We start from the raw sequence: 24,716 nt of genomic DNA on the forward strand, positions 1-24,716 counted from the left end.
GAAGGTTTCTGATTATCCCTGTTACCTTACCCAGGGAAAGGGAACCTACTTAGCCTGGGGCTAATATATCTGCCTTCTATTACTCTCCTATGGCCATCTGGCCCGACCCTGTCACAGGTATCTTTAGGCATTGCTCCAAGTCAGCATCTCTTCTGGGTGTGGTTCTTAGAATGAAAAGCAAAACTCATCCCTTTGACTTAGCTTTCCTTCTCTCACACACACACACTCAGGGTGTGTACACACAATCACTAAGGCTGTGATTCTTTCACAGAGGTCGCAGAAGTCATGGATTCCGTGACTTTCTGCAACCTTCATGACTTCTGCAGCAGCTGGTGCAGCTGACTTCAGGGCCCCTGGGCCAGCTGTTTGGGTGACCCATGGCCAGCCACACCTGCCACCAATGGAGCGACCTGGGGCCAGCTGCTCTGGCAGTCCCCGGGGCCAGCCGCACCAGCCACTGCTCAGGCAGCTGGCTCCGGGGACCGCCAGAACAGCAGCTGGTGTGGCTGGTTCCGGGGAACACCCAAGCAGTGGTCCTGCGGGAGCCCTGGGGACCGCCCAAGCAGCTGAAGCAGCGGCTCCAGAGGCACCCGGAAGCCATCCAGAGAGCAGTCCCCAGGAGCAGCAACTGGAAGGCAGTCAACCCCCAGCACTGGAGCAGCCCCCCCATCCCCTAGCAGGGGCTTCTCCTTAGCAGTGGGGCCCCAGAAGTAGAGATTTAGTCAGGGGTGTTTTTGGTAAAAGTCATGGACAGGTCATGGGCCATGAATTTTTATTTATTGCCCGTGATCTGTCCATGACTTTTACCAAAAATACTCCTAACTAGATCTTAGCCTTAACTATCAATATCACTAATCTTGGTCAGGGGTGTGATTATGCCACTCCCCTAAGTGATGTGGGTTACACTGACCTAAGCACCAGTGTGGACACTGCTATGTTGGCAGGAGAGCTTCTCACACTGACACAGGTATTGCCTCTTGTGGAGGTGGTTTTATTATGCTAACGGGAGAGCTGGGTTTGGAGGACAAGTTTGATTTATTTCCCTCTTTTTATTTTCCTTCAGAAAGGAGGAAAAACTCAGATGCTTCAAAGTGTATGTTATTCTGTGTGTTGCATTGTGCTTGTGTTACTTATTTTATTAGCATCTGTACAATTGTACTTGAGTTTATATACAAAAAGTTTTGCTACCTCAGGCCCAGTCCTGTGAGGTGATGAGCACCCTCAGAGTCTAGCAGCAATAACTATTGGAAATAAGGGTGCTTGACACTTCGCCGAATTGTGCCTATGAATGATGAGCCAGAATGGACATGTTTATCTACATCTACCTTTGTGGTTGTGGTTTTAAGGTGGGAAAATGTTTGTAAAACATTTTGAGATACTCAGATGGAAAGTGGTAGAATTATGAAGTATTACTTTGTTTGGGGGCATTTTTTTGTTTTTGTTTCTTTGGTCATTATACTACTTAGCTGTCCTCTCAATGTTGTAAGTATTTAATGTGCTTTGTGATCCTGATTGATCATGCTCATCTTTTAGTATCTGAATTATTTGTCTTATCAATTATGCTGTTTTCTAATTTAACAGGGAAATACATTTGTACTCAGCAAAAAAAACCTAGGCAACATTTTCTTTCAATGTAGACTAGTGATTTTTGTGGGTGCGCAACTTGACCAGCTTTGATTTTTGGAGAATGGATGTTCAGCCCTTTTTAAAAGCAGATCCCTTTAAGGCAGAGGTCTCAAACTCAGTTTACCGTAGGCCACTGCCAGTCCTCAAATCCTTCCAGCAGGCCAGTAAGGTCACTGAAGATGGTGTTCAGAAAATAAAATGTTTATATTGTATTTTTTATTTTGAATTTCTTAGAAATAATAAAACTGTCATACAACTTTATACAATTCTTCGCCTGCCAGAGAGTTTTTAGGGTTTGCCAGACACCTGGCAACGCTTCAGTTGTGTCAGTTTGTTGACGTTTGGCCTCAGTGACTGAGCAGCTGAAACGTCAGGATTGCAGCAAGGTGGGCATCAGATAGTTGTGTTTGGTATTTTGACTTGTTTATATTCATTGGGGGAAAAAGTGATGCCGCCTCCATGGCTGACTCTGCCCAGCAACAAATGATGCCGCCTCCATGGCTGACTCTGCCCGGCGACTAGTGATGGTATCTCTGTCCCTCTCCCTCAGTCAGTGGGAGCCATAGGTGCCGACTCTGCGAGTGCTCTGGCGCTGGAGCACTCATGGGGAAATATTAATGTGTGCTCCGCACCCACAGGCAGCCAATCTCCCTGCCCCACCCCCCCCGCCTCACCTCCTCCTTCGCCTCTGCTTCCTCGCAGCACACCGTGTCTCTGATCCTCTCTCCCTCCCAGTGCTTGCCGCTGCCAAACAGCTGTAGCAAGCTCTTGGAGGGAGGGGGGAGGAGCAGAAACATAGCGCGCTCAGGGGAGGAGCTGGGGAAGAGGCGGGGCTGGGGCGGGGATTTGGGGAAGGAGTCAAATAGGGACAGGGAGGAGCGGGGACTTTGCGGAAGGGGTTGGAATGGGGGCAGGAGGGGGCAGCGTAGGTAGGGAGTCAGGGTGGGGCTGGGGGCAGAGGGCGGTCGAGCACCCACCGGCACCAGAAGAAGTCGGTGCCTATGATGGGAGCTGGGGGGGATGGCACCTGCAGCAGACATTGGGCAGCGTGTCTGCATGTGTCTCACCTCCGCGAGCTGCAATGGGGAGGTTCTAGGGCTGCAGATGGCCCACAGGCTGGGACTTTGAGACCCCTGCTTTAAGAATCCTCAAGTTGGGCAACCAAAATCACTGCTGTTTTTGAAAATCTTGGCCTTGGGGACTTTGTCTTAGGAGGCAGTGTTTTGAGGGACAGTATTCAGCTGAGTGGGCTTGGTCATGTCTTTTCCAATCTCTGCTAGATCCTTGAGAAAGTATAAAATTAATCTTCAGGGACCAAGTTCTACCCATGGACTTACACCACATAGAACCCCAATGAAGTCAGGGTAGAACAAGTTTTAGTGCTCCCTTGAGATGAGTATTAAGAAAAACAGGAGCCTGGTCAAATAATAGCATCGTCTTTATCATGTATTACAGGGGTGGCCAACCTGAGCCTGAGAAGGAACCAGAATTTACCAATGTACATTGCCAAAGAGCCACACGTCAGTAGCCCCCTATCAGCTCTTCCCCCGCCCTGCCAATCAGTGCCTCCCCCTCCCTCCCTGCACCTCCCACCGGCTGGCAGCCCTGCCAATCAGCACCTCCCCGTCCCTCCCGATCAGCTGTGGCATGCAGGAGGCTCTGGTGGGCGGGGGGGGGGGGGGAGAGGAGGCATGTCAGGCTCAGGGGAAGGTGAGGGAATGGGTAGTGTGGGGGCAGAGCCAGGGGTTGAGCAGTGAGCACCCCCCGGCACATGGGAAAGTTGGCACCTGTAGTCGGTGCCTATACAAGGAGCTGCATATTAACTTCTGAAGAGCCACGTGTGGCTCCGGAGCCACAGGTTGGCCACCCCTGATGTATTAGATTAAATCAGCAATCCGTACAGATATATATCCTTCTTCTAAGTTTTGTACTGAGAGATGGAGTTTTCTCCATGTGTCTATTAAAATCTTTCATGTTTTGAAGGGTTCTGGAGGCCTTAGATAGCTTTCGTAACCCAATTTGTTTCATTTTTCATTGGGTGGATAATTCAAAGTCATCTGACATTAAATATTTTGGATACTTTGAGAAATATTTCAATAGCAAATTGATTTGAAATTGAGCCATTTATAGGTTCACTATGGTTTATCTTCTGTCTCCCATTTTTGCTTTCATAGTACTAACCTTCATGCTTTTGTCTCTAGATTGGCCCAGAGTTTGCATTGGGAAACCTAAGCAAAATAAAAGGACTGCTGCCTAAAGATAAGGAAGCAAACGTTGTCAGAGTATTCAAGATTAGTCTATACATAGCTGAATCCATGTCCATAAGTGCATCTGTGATTTTTTCTTTATTAGTTCTATGTAATAAATTCACCCATAACCTGTCATTAATAAAAAATGCATTCAGCCATGTTTTGTAATGAAGAATTTGTTAAGTAATATCATTCAGTAGCTCAGATCTGCGTAAAAACTGAGTATTACTTCACAGAATAGTAGATTCGTAGGGCTGGAAGGGACCTCACAAGGTCATCTAGTCCAGCCCCCTGCGCTAGATCATTTCTGACCAAAGTTAGTCTAACCTCCTGTTGAAAACCTCCAGTGAAGATTCCACAACCTCCCTCAAAAACCTGTTCCAATGCTTAACTGTCCTTATAGTTAGAAAGTTTTTCCTAATATCTAACCTAAATCTCCGTTACTGATTAAGCCCATGTCCAGTGGACTTCAGTGGACATGGACAACAACTGATCACCAGCCTCTTGACTTTATAACAACTCTTAATGTATCTGAAAACTATTATCAAGTTCCCCCTCAGTCTTCTTTTCTCAAGACTAAATATGCCTTTTTGTTTACATAGTATTTCCTTGTAGCTGCAGGGGTGCCCTGAACTGGACACCATACTCCATCTGAGGCCTCCTAAGTGTGGAGTACAGTGAAACAATTACCTCCCTCTTTGCAATGGCACTCCTGTTCATATAACCCAGAATCTCAGTCTTTTTTGCAACTGCATCACATTGTCAGCTATATTTAATTTGTGATCCACCATAACCCTCAGATCCTGATCTGCAGTATTACCGCCTAGCCAGTTTTTTGCCATTTTCATAGAATCATAGAAGTGTAGGATTGGAAGGGACCTCATCTAGTCCATTCCCCAGCACTCAAGGTAGGACTACGCAATCACTATTCCATTCCTGACAGGTATTTATTTTTAAAAACCTCCAGTGACAGAGATTCCACAACAGCCCTCGGCAATTGGTTCCAGTGCTTAACTACCCTGGCAGTTAGGAAGTTTTTCCTAATGTCCAGCCTAGCCCCCTCCCCCTTGCTGAAGTTTAAGCCCATGGCTTCTTGTCCAATCCTCAGAGCTTAAAGAGAACCATTTTTCACCCTCCTCCTTGTAACAACTTGAAAACTCTTATTGTGTCCCCCCTTGGTCTTCTCTTCTCCAGACTGAACCCATTTTTTCCAACCTTCCGTCCTAGGCCCTGTTTTCTAGACCTTAAATCATTTGTGCTGCTCTCCTCTGGACTTTCTCCAACGTCTCCCCATTTGTCCTGGTGTATCTGATCTGTCATGGTAGTACTTTGCACCGGCTGCCTTCCCTGACTGCTGCTACCTTTCAGAACAGAGTTCTCCCCATTGTCAAGGGAACTTTGATCTCTTCAGTCTTTCGGGCTCAGGCCCAGTCCTGACTGGGAAACTCACACGAAAAGGGTGCAGAGTAGCAGCCGTGTTAGTCTGTATTCGCAAAAAGAAAAGGAGGACTTGTGGCACCTTAGAGACGAACCAATTTATTTGAGCATGAGCTTTCGTGAGCGACAGCTCACTTCATGGGATGCATCCGATGAAATGAGCTGTCGCTCACGAAAGCTCATGCTCAAATAAACTGGTTAGTCTCTAAGGTGCCACAAGTCCTCCTTTTCTTTTTGCGAAAAGGGTGGTGGCTGCAGGAGACGCTTTTATCTGCCGGGGGCGCAAGCCGCTCAGGGGCTGCCCTGCCCGGGGAAGGGCTGCCTTGGGGCGGGACACCGCGGTACCGGAGCTCGGGGCTAACCCAGCCCAAGGGCCCCGCGCAGGCAGCTCCCACGGGCGCGCAGCCCTGGGCGGCGCTTCGAACCGACACTTGGAGAGGCGGAGGAAACTACGAGTCCCAGAATGCAAAGTGGGGGGACCGCGGCGGCCAATCGGCATCTAACGCGCCCGAGCGCGGCGCTGGGCTTCCGGCGGCGGGGTAGGGCCGGCGGCGCCCTGGGAAAAACGCCGGGGCGGGTGTCGTTCGGCCCCTGCTCGCGGCTCCCTCCTGGCCCCGAGCGCTGGGCTATGGCCGCTGCGGCGCTGCTGGCCGCGGCGCTGGGCGGGGGGCTGCTGCTCATCGCCCGCCGCTACCTGAGCGGGGCCGGCCGGGCTTCGCGGAGCGCGGCGGCGGCGCTGATGCGGGGCAAGACGGTGATCGTCACGGGCGCGAACAGCGGGCTGGGCCGGGCCACGGCGGCCGAGCTGCTGCGGCTGCAGGCGCGGGTGATCCTGGGCTGCCGGGACCGCGGCCGGGCCGAGCAGGCGGCCCGCGAGATCCGCGCCGAGCTGGGCGCCCAGGCGGAGGGCGGGGAGCTGGTGATCAGGGAGCTGGACCTGGCCTCGCTGCGCTCCGTGCGCAGCTTCTGCCAGCGGGTGCTGCAGGTACGGGGGGGGGCGGGGAGAGGGGGCCGGCGGGGGAGGGGTGGGGTGAGGGAAGGGGTTGAGTGGGGAGGGCAAATATGGGGAAGGGGAGGAGGAGAAGAGCGTGGTGGAGGGGGAGGGGCAGGAGATGGGGTGAGGGGAGAGGGCAGGCTGGGGTGAGGAGGGGAAGAGGGCAGAGGAAGGGATGGGGAGAAGGTGGGCTGGGGAGGAGGAGGAGAAAGGTGGAGGGGCAGAGGGCAGAAGATGGAGTGGGGGAGAGGGTGAGGAGAGGGTGGGGGAGAGGAGGGAGAGTGGGTGAGGAGGGGGAGGGTGGGGTGGGGGTGAGGAGGGTGGTGGGAGGGGGAGGAGGGTGGTGGAGGGGAGGGGAGGAGAGTGGGCTGGAGGGGAGGAGGGTGGCGGAGGGGGAGGGGCAGGAGATGGGGTGAGGGGAGAGGGCAGGCTGGGGTGAGGAGGGGAAGAGGGCAGAGGAAGGGATAGGGAGAAGGTGGGCTGGGGAGGAGGAGGAGAGAGGTGGAGGGGCAGAGGGCAGAAGATGGGGTGAGGGGAGAGGGTGGGCTGGGGATGAGGAGGGTGGCGGAGGTGGAGAGGGCAGAGGAAGGGATGGGGAGAGGGTGGGCTGGGGGTGAGGAGGGGGAGAAGAGAGGAAGGGATGAGGAGAGAGTAGGCTGGGAGGGGGAGAGGGCAGAGGAAGGAATGGGGTGAAGGGAAAGGGTGGGCTGTCTCTCTCTCCATCATCCAGTAAGGGCTACTCAGTCTTCACATTACCCCTTTGGTGACTTGGGGTTCTTCAATGCTGATACTGAGTGGAGATTAGCAGCTTTTGTCAGAGCTGTTCTTGCATCTTGTTGGGCATTAAAAATAATCCCAAAATATTTTGGGATGTAATGTAATATTTTGGTGCATTCTTATGCATTGATTTTTAATCCAGGGAACAAAGCCTTATTAGGCCAAAGCTCCTTTCCTAGGGAAATCTTCCTGTTCCACTAGCTGTGTTGACCGGTAAGAAGAGGGACTGGGCCCATGGAGTATACAGTGCAGCCAGAAATCACCTTCACAAGCTCATATCAAGATGCAGCAGGCAAGGGGTGACCTGTTATCTCTGGGGGCAAAGAAAAAACTAGGGCAGCTGCAATCTGCTGCAGTTTATTCTTCAAGGCATCTGGGAATTTGTGGCTGTAAAGTGGCTTAAGTTTGAGTCCCCTTCGACCTACAGCATAGAGGATAGGCTGCAGTGAGAGATCACTTCATGGGGTCATCTGAATCCAACCTACATTTATCACATTTCTATTACAGTACACCCTCTCTCTAATGCCCTTCATAATAACAAATCTTTGGATATAATGAACCCAGTCCCGGGATCCCACCTCCAGCCATGGGGCTGTCAGTTGAGGGTCTGGAGGAGCTGTCAGCTCCATGGCTGGAGAAACTGACCGCTCCTGGCGCCGGTCTTTTGGTATAATGACCCCCTGGCTATAGTGAACAAATGGCTTGGATCCTGAGGAGTTTGTTATATCGAGGGTGTACTGTCCATAATTATTCTGACTTTGTCAGACCTATCCTGGATCCTGCAAGCCTAATTTTTGAGGTGCTCACTAGGGTCCTATAGGCGTTCCTAACAGATTTTGTAGAGGGGCATGAGCAAGCCAACAAATGGTTTCACTGAGTATCTCATGGATACAATTTACACTGTTTAGGGATATTCCAAAATAGAGGAAAGGGTGTGTGCTGTGGGAGACTGTACATAATGGTAGAAAATGAGCTAATGCTGGAGCTGTCACCCTGTATAACTTTGGGGTAAATATTTTCTTGATATAATTTTCTTAACCCATGAAATGTTGTCATCTTAACACTTGATGTTTCAACATAACTTCACATTAATAATAATGTGATGAATATTCTCTTTCTCTTCACCCTTTTGGGCCTTTAACATAATTTGCCAGGAGGCCCACAGAAACAACAGGGGAAATTGACTAAAGCCCTAATTCTGTAATTGGTTTGTCGCGGATGGACAGTTGTGGCCGTGTAAAGCTTCAGTGGGAAACCATTTAGGGCCACCTGCATAGATCCAGTTGCAGGATCTGGTCTTGTTTGACTATACAGGGAAAACTGTGAATGTGACTAACTATACACAAAGTAAACACTGGGAAAACAATATATACTTTTTTCTAATCTGGTGTAGTACCTCATAGGTGTTAGTGATACATTTAAAAAAATGTGATTTTTAGGCTGGCAGTCTCTCTATTGGCAAAACCAATTAAAGTGTTGTCTTTTCACAAGAAAAATTGAGAACTATTATAGCTAGGCAGGAGATGACGTGTGTGGGGTGACATACATGGGAGTGGTGCCGCTCTTGGGTTTATTTCTTGTGGTATCTGCTGTTTTAGAATACCCTCAACACAGCTTAAATGATGGAGAAACAAAATGATTGAGATGACTAGTTCTAGAAACACTTCCAAAGGGCTGTAGTACATATGCACTTACATTATTCCCCTCCTTTTCTGAACTTGTGACTCCTTTCTGAAGTTGTTTGTAAGATAAAGGAGGTTCCTAGATTGATAAGATGAGAGATAGCTGGCACCCCCACAGCCTGGCTTTCATTGTGCGTGTTTAGATACCAGAATTCTGAACTGAATTTTCATTTTTCACTTTTTTAGCCTCACTGCACAAAGACCAACTGCATTGTGTATTCAGGGTAATATGATGGCTTCAGTCATAAATTGTTACATCTTTCAGTACCATGGAGCTATGGGGGAGATGTGAATTCTTTACAACTCATACATGAAGGATCCAATCCTGTGAGATGCTGAGCAGCCTCAACTCCCTTTGATATCAGTAGGAGTTAAGGGAACTGAGCATCTTGCAGGATCAAGCCCCAGCTTGATTTAATTATTAACTAAATGCAGGATCAGATTCTGCTCTTAGTTATACTTGTACCACTGATGGCAAAATGTGCATACTATTAAATTTCAAAGGTGTAAATGAGGATAGAATCTGGCCTGCAGAAAATTTCTTACTGGTGGTAAGGAGCCAGAAGGCACTCAACTTGACTTCCAGATCCTATGTTAAATTTGCAGGACTGGCGGGAAAAGGTCGGAGAGGGGGAAATTCTTTACTGGTAAACTGAGCATTCAGGTTGAAACATGGAACTTTATAGTGACACTTGTGTGAAGACATTTTTCAGAGTGGAACCACACTTTGAAACTCCTAAGATCTTTCTGTCTCCGAGTTCTGGGTGCACAGACTATGCAGGATTTGGAACATAAGTATTGGGGCCTTAGATTTTATTTTTCTGTTACCAGTTTTACTTTTTGGTTCTTGTGCATTGGCACAACATAGTATTTTGGTCCACCACAGTTCAGGCAAATTTTAAACTAGGTACCATTGTTTGAAATCATTAATAGCAGTGTTTTCAAAATTCATCATAAATCTAATTATTTTTCCATAATCAAATGATGGGTTTAAAATTTGTTGGCAGTGTCTCTTTAACCCTAAGTCCCTGCCTCAAAGAGCTAGATGATCTTTTTGTTCTTTGTTTGTACAGTGCCTAGCATAATAAGCTCCATGACTGGGGCTTCTAAGTACTACCACAATATAAATACTAACCAGTAGTACACTTGTCAGCTTGTCTTTAATGTCACATCCTGATCATTTTTTGGAAAGAAATTGGTATTACAAGAATAAATTCAGTAGATTTCAATTAAAAAATGCTGTTCTTGAAAAATGTTTATATTTTAGCTATCTTCAGAGGAACACATCCCCATCCCATGTGATTTGATACTCCTCTTACTGACAACTACCAATATGCTTATTTTTGAAAGATTACATTAAAATAACCATGACTAGAAAATCCCATTTTAGAGGATGAGCAGTTGAATGGTTTTTCCTAATAAAGGTCAATGAATACAATTAATCTTAATAACATCTTGCTGTGTTTATAAATCTGATTATTTTTGCTATTTTAAGGAAGAGCCGAAACTGGATGTCCTGATCAATAATGCGGGGATATTCCAGTGTCCATACATGAAGACAGAGGATGGTTTCGAGATGCAGTTTGGTGTCAACCACTTGGGTCATTTCTTGCTCACTAACCTTCTCCTTGGCCTCCTCAAAAGTTCTGCCCCAAGCAGGATTGTGGTAGTTTCTTCCAAACTTTACAAATACGGAGAGATCAACTTTGAAGACTTGAACAGTGAAATAAGTTACAATAAAAGTTTTGGCTACAGTCGCAGTAAACTGGCTAACATACTATTCACCAGGGAGCTAGCCCGCCGATTGGAAGGCACAGGAGTCACTGTCAACGTGCTTCATCCCGGTATTGTCCGAACCAATCTAGGCAGATACGTGAATATTCCTTTGCTGGCAAAACCCCTCTTCAATTTGGTGTCATGGGCTTTCTTCAAAACCCCATTGGAAGGAGCCCAGACTTCTATTTATTTGGCCTCCTCTGCAGAAGTAGAGGGTGTGTCAGGCAAGTATTTTGGGGATTGTAAAGAGGAGGAACTGCTGCCGAAAGCCATGGATGATTTAGTTGCAAGAAAACTGTGGGATATCAGTGAAGTGATGGTTGGATTATTAAAATAAATGCTAGGAAAAAAGACCTACTGAAAGGAATGAAGATAACTAATATTTTGCTACCCTGAAGCTTTCTGCAATGGTATTTCCCCCTTGAATAGTGTGAAACACAAATTACTTTGCTCACAGATTTCAAAGCTACTAGGAGTAATGTGTACAGCTCTTTTAAAATAGAGAATATTCTCTATTTTACATAAATCCATATTTTGAAAAAATACAGAACTAGAGTCTTAACAGCCTGGGTGTTTGAATATTTTTCAGTTAAAATCTCTTCTGAAAGCTACTTGTTCTACTAATAAAAAGTTCTTTGCTATGTAATGTATATGCTTCTTTGTTGTCTTCCACTATTTGATCTCAAACATAGCACTGCATTGCATTGTATGTGAAATGTGTGGCTGTTTGTAGATGGTTTGTGAATCCATCCTAATACCGATAAGTGTTGGGTTGGTGAGCAATTCAAGCTAAAACCGTGTGAAAGATTTTACCACTGAGTTGTGAGCACTCTTCCTCTGTGATCCTCTAAGCCTCCAAATACTGTTTCCTAGCACAGAAACTCTTTCCCGCAACTGCGTATCACTGGCTGGCTGAACAGGAACTATATCAAGCCATATTATAACTCAGCTGTGGGTCACAAGTCAGATATTTTCAAGATGGCCTTCCGTAAGCTAGCATCTGTCACTTCCATTACTTTAGTATGTATGTTTGATTGTACAGCAGGTTCTATTTTATTTGGGCCAAACCTGCTCTTCTGGAGATATGAGCCAAGGCCCCCATCCTGCAATAAGCCTTGTGCTGGTGGATGCCCCACCATTGACTTCAGTAGGTCAGTGACTGGAGGGTGGGTTAGAGCCCAAGATCTGACCCTGTGGTTTGTTTTGTGAATAGTCTATTTATAGATTTTTGTCACCCTGCCTTCCATAGTGAAATGTGCATAAGGTTCAGTCTAATATGGCCAACAGTTCTTCCTGATAAGTCATCTTCTGTGTAAGTGTATATTTCCTTAACCTCACTAATGCATACATGGTACAAATGTGATCAAGAAACTATTACACACTTGACAAAATTAGCCTTGGCAACTATGCTGCATAGGCTTAGAGAGTCTCTACTATGCAGAGATAATGGAATTAAAATAAGCCAAAAATAAATATAGGGATATTACATGAAGACGCCTCCCTTATTTTAAATAATTACATAATTATTTTAATAATTTAATATTAATTTTAAATAATAAATATATAACTTCAGTAACTGTTTCTGGTTAGTTATGATTTGCTTGTCTCTCTTTAGTAATTTTATTTAACACCACCAATTTAAGGTACAAGTAAATGTAATGAATATGAAGAAAGTAATGCTTTGGGATCTTGATTACTACTAATAATTTATATATACATATAAAAGATTGAAGTGTTTGAAGCTTAGTCTATCCCACAATAAATCCTTATTGGTTCAACACTTGAGTTAACACCATTTTTGAGATTCTCAGATCATTTACAGTGTATGTTTCTAACTCATATTCACTGCATGTTCTGTATTGTGCTCAATCCCTTCCACACCTGTTTCCACAGATGCAGTACTGTGGGTATAGGAAGGAGGCATAGCAGGAGCTCCATGCTTTTGGGAGGAAGACAGCGAAATCTAGACGAGCATAAGTTAAGGGAGAAAATTGATTTTTTTTTTAAAGATCCTGTAACAATAGTTACAGCATATATTGCTCGCTATATTTTAATTGCAGTATATATTGCTCACTTATAGGCAACAGAGCCTGTAGGAGTAGAGCTGAAGTGTGTGATTATTGTGTACTCTGAATGTTTGACACAAAAGTGCTGTTTGTAAATAATGCAAAGGGCCATCCCATAGAGAGGATGGAAATATGGTTAGAGAATAAACAGGAATTCAACCTGTGAAGTCCTATTTTACATTTATCTTGCGTCTTTCATCTAAAACAATCCCCAAATGACAATATGTAATACCATTGAAATGCGACCCTGGCTGGAGTGGAAGGCATCAACCAACTACCATGCAGCATAATACTGAAGGCAAGGCGAAGTTTTGACCAATTGCACCAGGGCACGAGCTCTTCTTACAAAAAGATGGGTTCTCTCAAGCCCCTACAGACCAGAAGATACCTTAGTTTTTACTGTTTCATCAAAAGGAGCTAAAGGTAAAGTAAATAGAACTCCAATTTATGATCTGTGTGATCCACTGTTCCATTGCTACCCCCGTCAAAACTCCAGTGTGCATGTTATGAGAGAGTCATGGATGCCTATTGGGGCATAGCTTGCAAAGAAAAGTGCCATGCTGAAAAGCACTTACGTGGGAATTCTGCACCTTGATCCCTTAGGGAGATTTTCAAACATGCCTGTGCCTAAGAAATTTGCCCAAGGTTAGATAGGGAGTCAGTGGCAGAACTGAACCTAGAATTTCTACAATGGCAGTCTGGTGCCCTAACCACTAAACCATCCTTCCTGTCTACATGGTCACCTCTGCAAGTGAATTTGCCACTAGGTTGTCATTTTTTGCTGTCTTTGTTCATGGCAAACAGGGCTTGTGTACATATTTTTAAAAAGAGAGTACAGAAGAAAATACCAAGTCTTTGGCCGTTGGGACACTTGCTTTATAAAGACCCAAAATCTACAACTGTGAGGGGGAAGCTGTACATAGCATGAGACTTCCAATATAAATGGTCCATCTTAATATGAGATAAATGATCAGTGTTTCCATGATGCAATCAAAAAAATATTTTAACTCCCATTTCATTCGTTTGTGGTTGCTCATTTTGCCCATGTAAGCTTCCTATTATGGGAAAGCATCACAGGCTTCAAAGCCTGAGTCCTGTGGGAGTAGGGTAAGGGCATGATGGAATTATGCAGATATGGATAGCTCCCAGTTTAAATACATTTGATTTACTTCTACCTCAGGCCATAAAGAAAATAACTTGCAAGAGTCATTCAAATAATTTTAGTGTACAAGGCCTGTTCCCCTTTACATATACATTTTCCCAAGCTAATCTTGAAGGAGCTATTGGGCTGGCAAAAAGATCCAGGAGGCCTAGATAGCTGAATTGTTACTTTTGATGTGTCGCAGAGTGGAGCTGATATTTCTCATAACAGAAAAACTGCCTCCCTACAGGCTTCTTACCCACCCCATCAGCTACCAGAAGTGCCCTTGCACCTGTTGTGACTGGACTCAGATTTGAGAACTTATATTTGAATATTTAATTGTTTGCAAATGTTCTAAACCAGAGGTTTTCAAACTGTGGTCTGCGGACCATTGTTCCCTCTAAGATGCGTTCCTGGGCAGCTGCACCCAAGAGAATGAAGGGCCACCCACCTAATTAGTGGAGTCGTGCAGGTGTGGCTCCACTAATTAGATGCCTGGCCCCTGGAGAAGACGCACATGTAAAGTGAGGTAGTAGTCTCGGGGGGAATAGTGGGTAGGTGGGAGGGGTTACTGGGGTGAGAAGAGGTGGTGGGGGAAATTTGGGATGTGCAGGGCTGTGGTGGCCAGAGAAAGAGGCGACTCCCCAGCTCCAGGGCAGCCAGGGAGAGATGGCCCTCCTTCCCAGCCTCACCTCTGTGGCTGCTGTGGTGGTGGAGAGACCCCACTCCTTCCCAGCCCCAGCTCAGGGTCTGCCGCGGTGGGGGAGAGAGGACACATCCATCACATTAGAAAGGTAAGACCACTGATATTAAAATATGCATTGTATGCTTTTATATGTAGAACAAAAAAAGTGAATTATTAAGTTTTATCCAAAGCGCTTTACAATAGTTAGCTAACAGTACAAATAACATTTGGAAAGATCATTAAGTGGTCCGCCAAGATGCTCAGCGATTTTCATGTGGTCCACAAAAAAAAAGTTTGAGAACCACTGTTCTAAACAGCATAGTAAAGAGAACATGTTACTAATCATCCTTCAGAAAGGCTGGCACACTAGCCATCTAATAAGGTTAACAAACCTCTCCTGCAAATTGGAAATTTTTATTTCTTAAATATTTGCAGATAAACTGAAGGAGATTCACTGTAACTAAGAGGGGTGTGGGACAATGGATGGATGGTCATGAGTGCTGCAAGATGCTGAGGTAGTATCTTTTATTGGACCAACTTCTTTTGGCAAAAGAGACAATCATACATACATAGAGTTGACGAAGAGCTCACCTACAGAAGTTGGCCCAGTAAAAATTATCTCATTAACCTTGTCTGTCTGACATCTTGGGTCCAGCGTAATATAACAACACTAAATGAAATGCTGCAACCATAAGCATCAGGCTTGAAATACAGCCCAATTCTGGAAGGTGTTGAACACCTTAACAACTGCCTAGGTTCCCAAACTCCCAGGATGAAATCCTGGCCCTACTGAAGTCAATGATAGTTTTCAATAGGGCCAGGATTTCACTTCCCATCGACTTAAAGTAAAGTCAGTGGGAGCTTAAGATTGTCTATGCATTGTGGGGTCAGGCCATTAGACTGCTTGGAAGTGCGTGTCCCAATCCTGCCCAGCTTTTTTTGCCCCTTCTCTGTTAGATACATTAAGCTTTGGGTAGATTAGTGTTTGTGTACCTTTTCCAAAAGACCTTAACAAACACAGTCTTTACTGTGTGGACATTTAAGATTCCAAGGCATTTTCCATAAGACTTAGGGTCCACTCCCCGGTTATCCTTTGCCAATATGTTCTTTTCTCCACCTTGCTGTTGCTCTGAGAGTCAATTTTCTAGCTGGCTACTACCCTCCATCCATGCCAGAGGTGTCTGCAGTTCAGTGGTAAGTGAAATGAATCCTGGAACCCTCATCCTATAGTCCTATGGGAGCCCAAGTGACCTCTTGCGAGAATAAGGACTGTTGATTGGGCTGAGATGCACGGGGGTGACAAAACCTACAATACATACATTGAAGATTAACAGCCACATTCTCAAAGGTGGCCTGTTTTTGGGTTCTCAACTTGAGATACCTGGCCTGATTTTCTGAGGTGCTGAATACCTGCAATGCCATTTGAAGTAAACAGGAACTGCAGTTGCTCAAAACTACAATTGGCAGGAAAATGTTGGAGTCCAAAGTTTTTGAGTGAAAAACATGGACTTTTTTGCAAAACGTTTTGCATTTTCCTCATTTTCAATTAGCTCTACTCAAACCCTCTGAAAATCAGGTCAAAGGTGGCTCAAATTGTGCTCCCCAAATCTTGAGGCACACGAATTCAGAGAGTACTTTTGAAAATTTTGGCCATAATACTTCCCTAAAATGGACAACTTCAAAACACTTTTCTTAACATTGCATGTATCCATGGTCATGTGTTGTTATTAATCAATTGTTTTCCTGTAGCACTGAGGCTCCAACCAAGCCTGGGGCCCAGGCACAGTAGAAGCAGAGTAGGAGATGATGCATTATCCTTTGTTATCTCAAAACAAAGGCAACAGTGATGTCCCTTTAAGCATACTTGGGACAAAGGTTAAGTCCTATCAAACTACTTTGCTTTTTGAATTTATTTATTTATTTAAATAAAGCTTGCTTTTGGACATCTATTATTTTTAAAAGGGGTTAAAGCATTGGGAAAAGTGTAAATGGTCATTGCTTCAACAAAACAGCAACATGTTTGCTATGGAAAACACATAAAATGAGAGGAAATGGCTTAATGGGGGAGGTGTACAATTTTAAGGCTTCTGTTGACAGAAGTTGATGAGTGAAAATATTGCATTCAATAAGGAGCGTGGAATTTTGATGCAGCCTAGAGGGATAGCTTTGTACTATGGTGGTCTAAATTGGGGTTTTACATTAATGTAACCAATCAAAACCCTTGTTAAAGCTAGAGTCAAAAGTGAAGACTGAGCAAAAGCACCACAAAGTTTATCTTTTGCTCATCTGGAAGAGTTTATTTTAAAAACAGAACATTGTTTGCTGCTGCTGAAATGAAAGTGTGAGAGTTGCAGCTTTCTTCTGATGCCATCTGGCAGACGATTGAATAGTGTGTGGTATTCACTAATCCAAATAACCCTGTGTGTGGTAACCATTGTCTCTTTACTGATCATGCAGCTGGGTTGATTGAACTTTAGAGGGCTCATGCTAGACTATCAATGGTGGGACTGTAGATAATTTAAAATGAGCACAGTATTAAGGAAATGTATATGATACAAAACATGCATGCCAAATTCATGGTGGTTTTTATTAAGAATCCTCCCTTTTATTGACCTTAATTCAGATTGTTGTATGCAGTGCAGTTGTAGCCATGTTGGTCCCAGGATATTAATGAAAAATATTACCTCACCCACTTCGTCTGTCTGATGTCAGATCAACATTTTGCCTCAATTCTGTGGTCTTGATTCACCACATAAATTCTAGTTCTATGCAAGTTACTTCATTGAAATCAATACCAATACCAGCATAACCTTGGAATAACAGAATCATGTATGGGACTTAGTGCTGACCATTCAAAAGGCTTTCTCCTTAGATTTGTTTAATATTTTTGTTAATAATATAGTTGAATTTCTAACTGTTGTCCTCTGTGTGAGTTAGTTCTTTTTCAATTTTAAGGCCAGTTTAAAATTCATGAAAGCACCACATTCTTTGATTAACCCTGGAAATAAAAGTCACACATAGAATTATATTGTAAGGACAGGAAAGGAGTTACAGATATACATAAATGTATATGCACTGGAGAGAACGTGGTACAATTGAATCCAAGAATGCAAAAGAGAGGGTGTCAGAAAATACACATGAGAGGGTCTCAGCTACATGTCATGGATTAGAATTCAGAGATTCTTCAGAATAAATATTTTGGGCAGGATTTGTCTCTCACCAATTTTACAGCAGTGAAACTTCACTGACTTCAGAGCAATTTCTCTTGATTGAGTCTAGCAGTCACCTTCAGCCCCCAACTAAAACCCCTCCAACGCATTATTAAGGATCTACAACCTATCCTGAAGGATGACCCAACACTCTCACAAATCTTGGGAGACAGGCCAGTCCTTGCCTACAGACAGCCCCCCAACCTGAAGCAAATACTCACCAGCAACCACATACCACACAACAGAACCACTAACCCAGGAACCTATCCTTGCAACAAAGCCCATTGCCAACTGTGCCCACATATCTATTCAGGGGACACCATCACAGGGCCTAATAACATCAGCCACACTATCAGAGGCTCGTTCACCTGCACATCCACCAATGTGATATATGCCATCATGTGCCAGCAATGCCCCTCTGCCATGTACATTGGTCAAACTGGACAGTCTCTACGTAAAAGAATAAATGGACACAAATCAGATGTCAAGAATTATAACATTCATAAACCAGTCGGAGAACACTTCAATCTGGGGGGGAGGGATAGCTCAGTGGTTTGAGCTTTGGCCTGCTAAACCCAGAGTTGTGAGTTCAACCGTTGAGGGGGCCATTTAGGGATATGGGGCAAAAATTGGGGATTGGTCCTGCTTTGAGTCAGGGGGTTGGACTAGATGACCTCCTGAGGTCCCTTCCAACGCTGATATTCTATGATTCTATCTCTCTGGCCAGGCGATTACAGACATGAAAGTTGCGATATTACAACAGAAAAACTTCAAAACCAGACTCCAGCGAGAAACTGTTGAATTGGAATTCATTTGCAAATTGGATACTATTAACTTAGACTTGAATAGAGACTGGGAGTGGCTAAGTCATTATGCAAGAAGAAAAGGAGTGCTTGTGGCACCTTAGGGACTGGCCAATTTATTTGAGCATTGGCTTTCAGAGAGAGCTGTAGCTCACAAAGGCTTATGCTCAGGTGGATTGGTTGCTCTCTGGGGTTCTACAAGTACTCCTTTTCTTTTTGCGAATACAGACTAACACAGCTGTTACTCTGAAACCTGTCATTATGCAAGGTAACCTATTTCCCCTTGTGTTTTCCTACCCCCCACCCTCAGACATTCTTGTTAAACCCTGGATTTGTGCTAGAAATGGCCCAACTTGATTATCATACGCATTGTAAGGAGAGTGATCACTTTAGATAAGCTATTACCAGCAGGAGAGTGGGGTGGGGGAGGTATTTTTTCATGCTTTGTGTGTATAAAAAGTTCTTCTACACTTTCCACAGTATGCATCCGATGAAGTGAGCTGTAGCTCATGAAAGCTTATGCTCAAATAAATTGGTTAGTCTCTAAGGTGCCACAAGTACTCCTTTTCTTTTTGTAAGTGGTTAGAGTATCCGAACCATTATTAATATCAACATACCATTATTTCTGTGTATTTCCATTTCCAAATTAAGGCCCTGCTTTTGGAATTGGATCCACTAGCACGGGCCTCGTGATGATAGAATTACACAGTTTCTCTCTTCTCTTTTAAGTCCAGGAGGGACCATTATATCATCTAGACTGACTTCCTGAATAACACAGGCAAAAGAATTTCACGCAGTTACCCTTCTGTTGAGCCCAAAAACTTGTGTTTAGCCAAAGCACATCTTCTAGAAAGCATTCAATCTAGATGTGAAGACATCAAGAGACGGAGAATCCACCCCTTTCCTTGGTACTTTGTTCCAACACCCTCACTGTTAAAAAACTGTCTTATTTCCAGTTTGAATTTGACTTTCACTTTCAGCCATTGATTCTTGTTGTGCTTTTCTCCAGTGGACTGAAGAGCCCTTTAGTTCCCAATACTTTCTCCCTGTGAAGATATTTATGCACTGTAATCATGTCACCTTTGGATCTGTGTTTTGTTGTTTTGTTTTAAATAAACTAAGCAAATGGAGCTCCTTAAATCTCTCTATGGTATTTTTCTCATGAATCATTTTTGTGGATCACCTCTAAACCCTCTCCAGGGTTTTTGATTTTTTTTTAGGAGCTGTGTGCCCCAGACTCCAGGTGTTGGTCTGTCTTATATAGAAGTAAAGTCACTTCCCTACTCCCACACTTTGTTGTCCTAAATGCCCCATGGGCCTTGCGAACCTTACTCTATTTTTTTAGCTACCAAGGGATTCTTAACAGTTCTACATTAAAAAGTTATAGAGTCATAGGAATTGCAAATGGAAGGAGGGAGGGAAATAAAGACAATATAATGTATATGGGAAACATTTTTTAAAAGTAGATATTACTTTGCTGTACTTTGCAATTTCCCCCTGTAAATCACATAAGACGTACACATACGGTGGGATTTTTCCAGTGGGGAAAAATGTGCTCCTAAGTCACAGAGGTGCTTTGAAAATTCACCCTGCAAGCTAAATATTTTCTTTAAAATTAATCCTTATCTCTGCCTTTTACCCTAAGAATTGAGTAAGTAAGAACTGAATAATCACACAACTGGTGTTAGGAAGTGGACTTTTCTGCCATCAGTTTGATTTCAAATGGGACAAGAGACAATGCAGAGGTGACAAAAGGAAGCAAATCCATTTTCCATTCCTTTGATATCTGATTTGAATTCATTACATTCATCAGTTTAAGATCAGATCCTCCCCTGGTTGGTGCAGTGGCAGGGAGCAGAAGCACTGTTCAGTGAGCCCTACACTGTAGACTTTCCACTGGCTTGAGGAAAGTCCCAATTTAAAATTAAACTGATGCAATATTGAATATTGGCAAGGCTAGCATTGCTGTTAATATTCACCTCTAGAAGCAAATGTGTTGGAAAGCATTTGAAATGGTAGCTGAGTCACAAAGCTCATTGCAGGCTCACAGTGGGGATTCATCATCGCTTTCATTAGGTTTTATTATCATCCCCTTCAATGGCACATACAATGTTTATTACATCACTCTGTATGATATTTAAACATTTTATGACAAACAAATACTTCCTAGCACCTGGCTGTCTGGTTAACCTTTGTTCTGTATAGTTTGTTTTGCCACTGTAGATTTTTAATGTGCACTTCTGCATGTAAGCCAGGTGATGAGATCACATATAACTAGTGCGTCCTTGACAAATTTATTATTCTTGGTCTAATTTGATTTACAGAACTCTGACAATGAAAGGCCACTATACCAGACTGTGCTAGGGAAATGACTGTACACACAGACATCTGCAATTAATGATGCTCTACTATATTTAATGCACTATAAGTTCAGCATTTTATCAAGACGATTGCTTAGATCGGTTTCTTTGAACACTAATTTAGGAATTTTGGCAAAGACCACACAGAGTAATATATATAATTTATTATACTAACAATGTTTATATTTGTTGTTTCATCAATCAATCTGCAGTGCTCAAAGAAAACAGAGGAACTCATGTATTGCTGCAGTGTAGGTCTGATCTCTGTAGCGTACAGGTAATATATTTTGAAATAGAAATATGCATTGCAAAACTGTTCTCATAAGACCCTTTTATGGAGTATTTCTCTCCCTCTCTTCCTTTATGTTTGTCCCTATCTCTTTTGACATTCTTTTATTCCTTCATTGTCTTTATTGTTTAAGTGAAACAAGAGAAAACATAGATTTTTATACTAGGAAAAAAGTACAAATTCTTCTCAGCTGCTGCTGTTAAAAAACACTGAAACTCAACTGCCCCAGGTTCTTACTCACTTTTTGGAATACAAATGTGAACAACAGTAATGTCATATGTAAATATGGATTTATTCTAGGCTCTCTTTTTGCAGCAGGAAACCCCGGGCTTATCAAGTAGGGGCTTTGTTGCCGAAAGAGAATTAAAATAGCACAAAGTGGTCATGTAGTTAATCTAGTAAGAGAAATGCAATTGTGTTGTTGAGTTTACTTAATAATTTACTTGTCGTGCTGTTGATTTGACTTGTGCAAAGATGGAAATAAATATAATGGAAGGGCTCGATCGTGGCTTTGATGAGTGCCGTATAGAAAGAACAGAAAAGCAAAGGGCAGAACATTGTTGTGCTACCTCAGGAGCAGATCGGGATATTGTGATTCAAAGCGTCGCAGGCTTTGTCTAGACTACACACCGTACCGCGGCACAGCTGTACGGTTGCAGTTGTGCCGCTCTAAGGTTTCCCGTGTAGCTGCTCCATGCTAGTGGGGGAGAGCTCTCCCGCCAGCATAATGAAACCACCCCTAACAAGAGGCAGCAGCTCTGTCGGCAAGAGAGCGTCTCTTGCTGACATTGCACTGTCCATACCGGCACTTTTATTGGTGAAATTTTGTCAGGGGTGTGTTTTCACACCCCTGACCGACAAAAGTACTAGTGTAGACGAAGTCACAATTCCCTTCCTGGTTCCCCTACTGCTCCGAGAGGGAGCAAATTTCTGGGCCCTGTACCCAGTGCAGTGTATGTTTCTCTGATGTGCCTTGCACCCCCTTATGCCCCTGTGCCACCACACTTACTAGGCCAGAGTTGAGCCCTAAAGCGTTATACATTTTAGAGAAGTGTATTCACAAATTTCAACATTTCTAGTTAGCAACAGTTCCCAATTCTCATTGGAGCAGATTTTTAAAAGCACCTACAAAATGTAGGAGTATAAATCCTAATGACTTTCAATGAGATCTTTGCTCCCCAATCGTGTAAAAAAAATCTCCTCTATGATTAGTTGTTAATAACCAACACTGTGTTCAGTTCTGGACTGGTAGGGGGTAGACAATGAGGCCCAGTGGGTTTTTCTCTGTGTTTAAAATTCATAACATGAAATGTTGTGTCAACTGTTATAGTCAATTTCTGTGAATTATGCAATGTATGATACTGTACTTCATTAAAATGCCACTTTTCTTGTCAATTTGCATCTAATTTACTATTTGAATCTAGGAGAATTTAGTCCTGGTTTTTGTTAACTAGATTAACTTTAAACACAGAGCTTAAATCATGTTGTTTTGGATCTTTCAGCAAGTCAAAGTGGCTGCCAATTCCCTAGAAATAAGCAAACTGACTGTTTCTCATAAGACGTACTGTTTGTTTGAAATTTGCAGTGGGGCATTACCATATGTTTGTACATAGGCTTCACTTATGGCTCTGCTTTTTGTTCATAAATTATAACATTGCTTCATTACTCCCTATGCATTGATCTCCAGTTTGATTTTAGTGTTTTAGCTAATTGGTTTCCCAGGAAAAAACAAATTTGTTTAATATCTCCCTGTCATGTTCACTTAGCTTCTTGGCAACACCATTTAGGGTTTTCTGACTTTAAAGATAACTGGCAAAGTTAAAAAAATGAGCTTGTTTCCCTTTTCCCTCTTGATGATGTATCAAAGTTTTTTAAATAGATACATTTAAAATATAAACATATTTTTTTCTGCTTGCTTTTTATTCATTAGCAATTCAGATACTACCTAGACTGGAAGACTCTATGAAATGGTGTAGTCACAAGAGCTTTACAAGCAAAAATTGAGCTGCAAAGAGGGTACAGAATTAGAGTAAGACTGCTTAAAATGGTTGTTGTTTTTGTTCTGGACACCTATTTAACTTCAATGATTAATTAACATTTTGAAGAAAAGAAGCCTTTAGTAAACTCTTTCACCCATTCAGCAATGTCACAATGAACAATACCTCTCACCTTCCCTCCAACAAAGCCATGGGGAACCAGACTTTTTGTTCTTGATATTTCTAAGGTTAAAAAAAAAGGTAGAAAACAGCAGCTTTAAAATAATGATAATAATTAATAATAAAAACACATTCAGGCCCTCTTTATACATCATAAAGAATCAAAAGAGGGCAGAAGTTCAATTAAAAGAAAATCCTTTACAGGTCACCTTTCAATGTTTATGCAAAATGCGTTGGCACATAGGAATACAAGTGATGGAGGCCAGATACTGGAGGGGACTTTCCCTATTTGAGAAGTCTCCCATAGGAATACAACACTGCTCTATTTGTAATTAAATGTCTGCGCTATTATAGATTTGCCCTATTAGTAAAATTTCCCCATCTGGTTAAACTCACTATGCATGTACCCTGCTTGTTCTATCCTAGGGGACTCAAATCTGGAGCCTACTGCTGTAAAAACACTATAGTGCTGCCAGATAAGCCAACTAGGAGCCTTCCAACAGCAAAGACCTCAGATTGGAAAAGCATCCCTATTCATCAACGGTATGTCTTCACTACAGAGCTAGCCCAGGTTATATCCTGGGTGTTGCCTCTTAACCTCTTCCGTCCACGTAGAAAAACCTCTAACGTGGGCTTGAGGGTGCTTTAAGCTAGCAGGCACAACTGAAGGTACAGGATTGAGCTCAGACTGGTGACCTGCCTATTTTGCAGTGAAAATGAAGGCTAAACAAGTCCAGGTCCTCTTAATTCTTCCAACCTATCCCAGAATTTCACCTGGGATGTACTTTTTTTCCAGTTCCTCCCCTCTGCATTTTAATGTATATCTGCCTGCTTCATTTCTGCTGCACTTCTATAGCATTTGAACAGAGAGGCTGGCCAAGAAATCCTTCTCCATATTGCTGGTTAGCTAGAAGCTGTCACAAGCTGCCGAGTAAAGCTGTGGTATGATATCAGCAAGACTCATTAAAGCACTTCTGCATAGGCGCCCTGTATAATGCCACTGCAGACACAACCACCTGGGTCTGGCACAGGTAGGACTTTACAGTGGTGATGCTCCACCGATGGTAGGCTTGCCTGGACTAACTCTGCAGTGAAGGTATAGACCAAAGGACTGAAGCACACGCTTAAGATCCACTGAAATCAAGTTAAGCATACATTCCATAATAATAAGCTTGCATAATTTGCTGAATCAAGGCACAAGCCTGTAAGAGCAGTGCTACGTTGCTTCCAGATGAAGAATGGATTTTGTGAATCTGAAACATTACATGCCTTTTATGATTTTCTACATAAAGCAAAGTACTGTAAGAAATTCGGAGTAAACAGTTTCTCCACCAAAATTTAAGACTCTTTCCTGCACACAGAAAGAGGTGTAACGTATTGTGCTTTCTCCAGTGTACTACAGTGCTTCCCTGTAACAATTCAACCCTGACACAATCTATCCCTTAATCTTTTTAGAGAGTTGGAAT

The 24,716-nt window shown here is 43.4% G+C and overlaps 1 protein-coding gene across 1 annotated transcript; it reads left to right on the forward strand.

Moving 5' to 3' along the window:
* Positions 1–5,755: 5,755 nt before the first annotated feature.
* Positions 5,756–12,774, forward strand: RDH14 (retinol dehydrogenase 14). Its single transcript, XM_048846247.2, has 2 exons — positions 5,756–6,297; positions 10,261–12,774. The coding sequence occupies exons 1-2, from the start codon at positions 5,776–5,778 to the stop codon at positions 10,876–10,878; spliced, it is 1,140 nt and encodes a 379-aa protein (XP_048702204.2). The 5' UTR covers positions 5,756–5,775; the 3' UTR covers positions 10,879–12,774.
* Positions 12,775–24,716: the final 11,942 nt, after the last annotated feature.

The sequence above is a fragment of the Caretta caretta genome, chromosome 3 (genome assembly GCF_965140235.1).
Source record: "Caretta caretta isolate rCarCar2 chromosome 3, rCarCar1.hap1, whole genome shotgun sequence".
NCBI classification, from domain to species: domain Eukaryota; kingdom Metazoa; phylum Chordata; order Testudines; family Cheloniidae; genus Caretta; species Caretta caretta.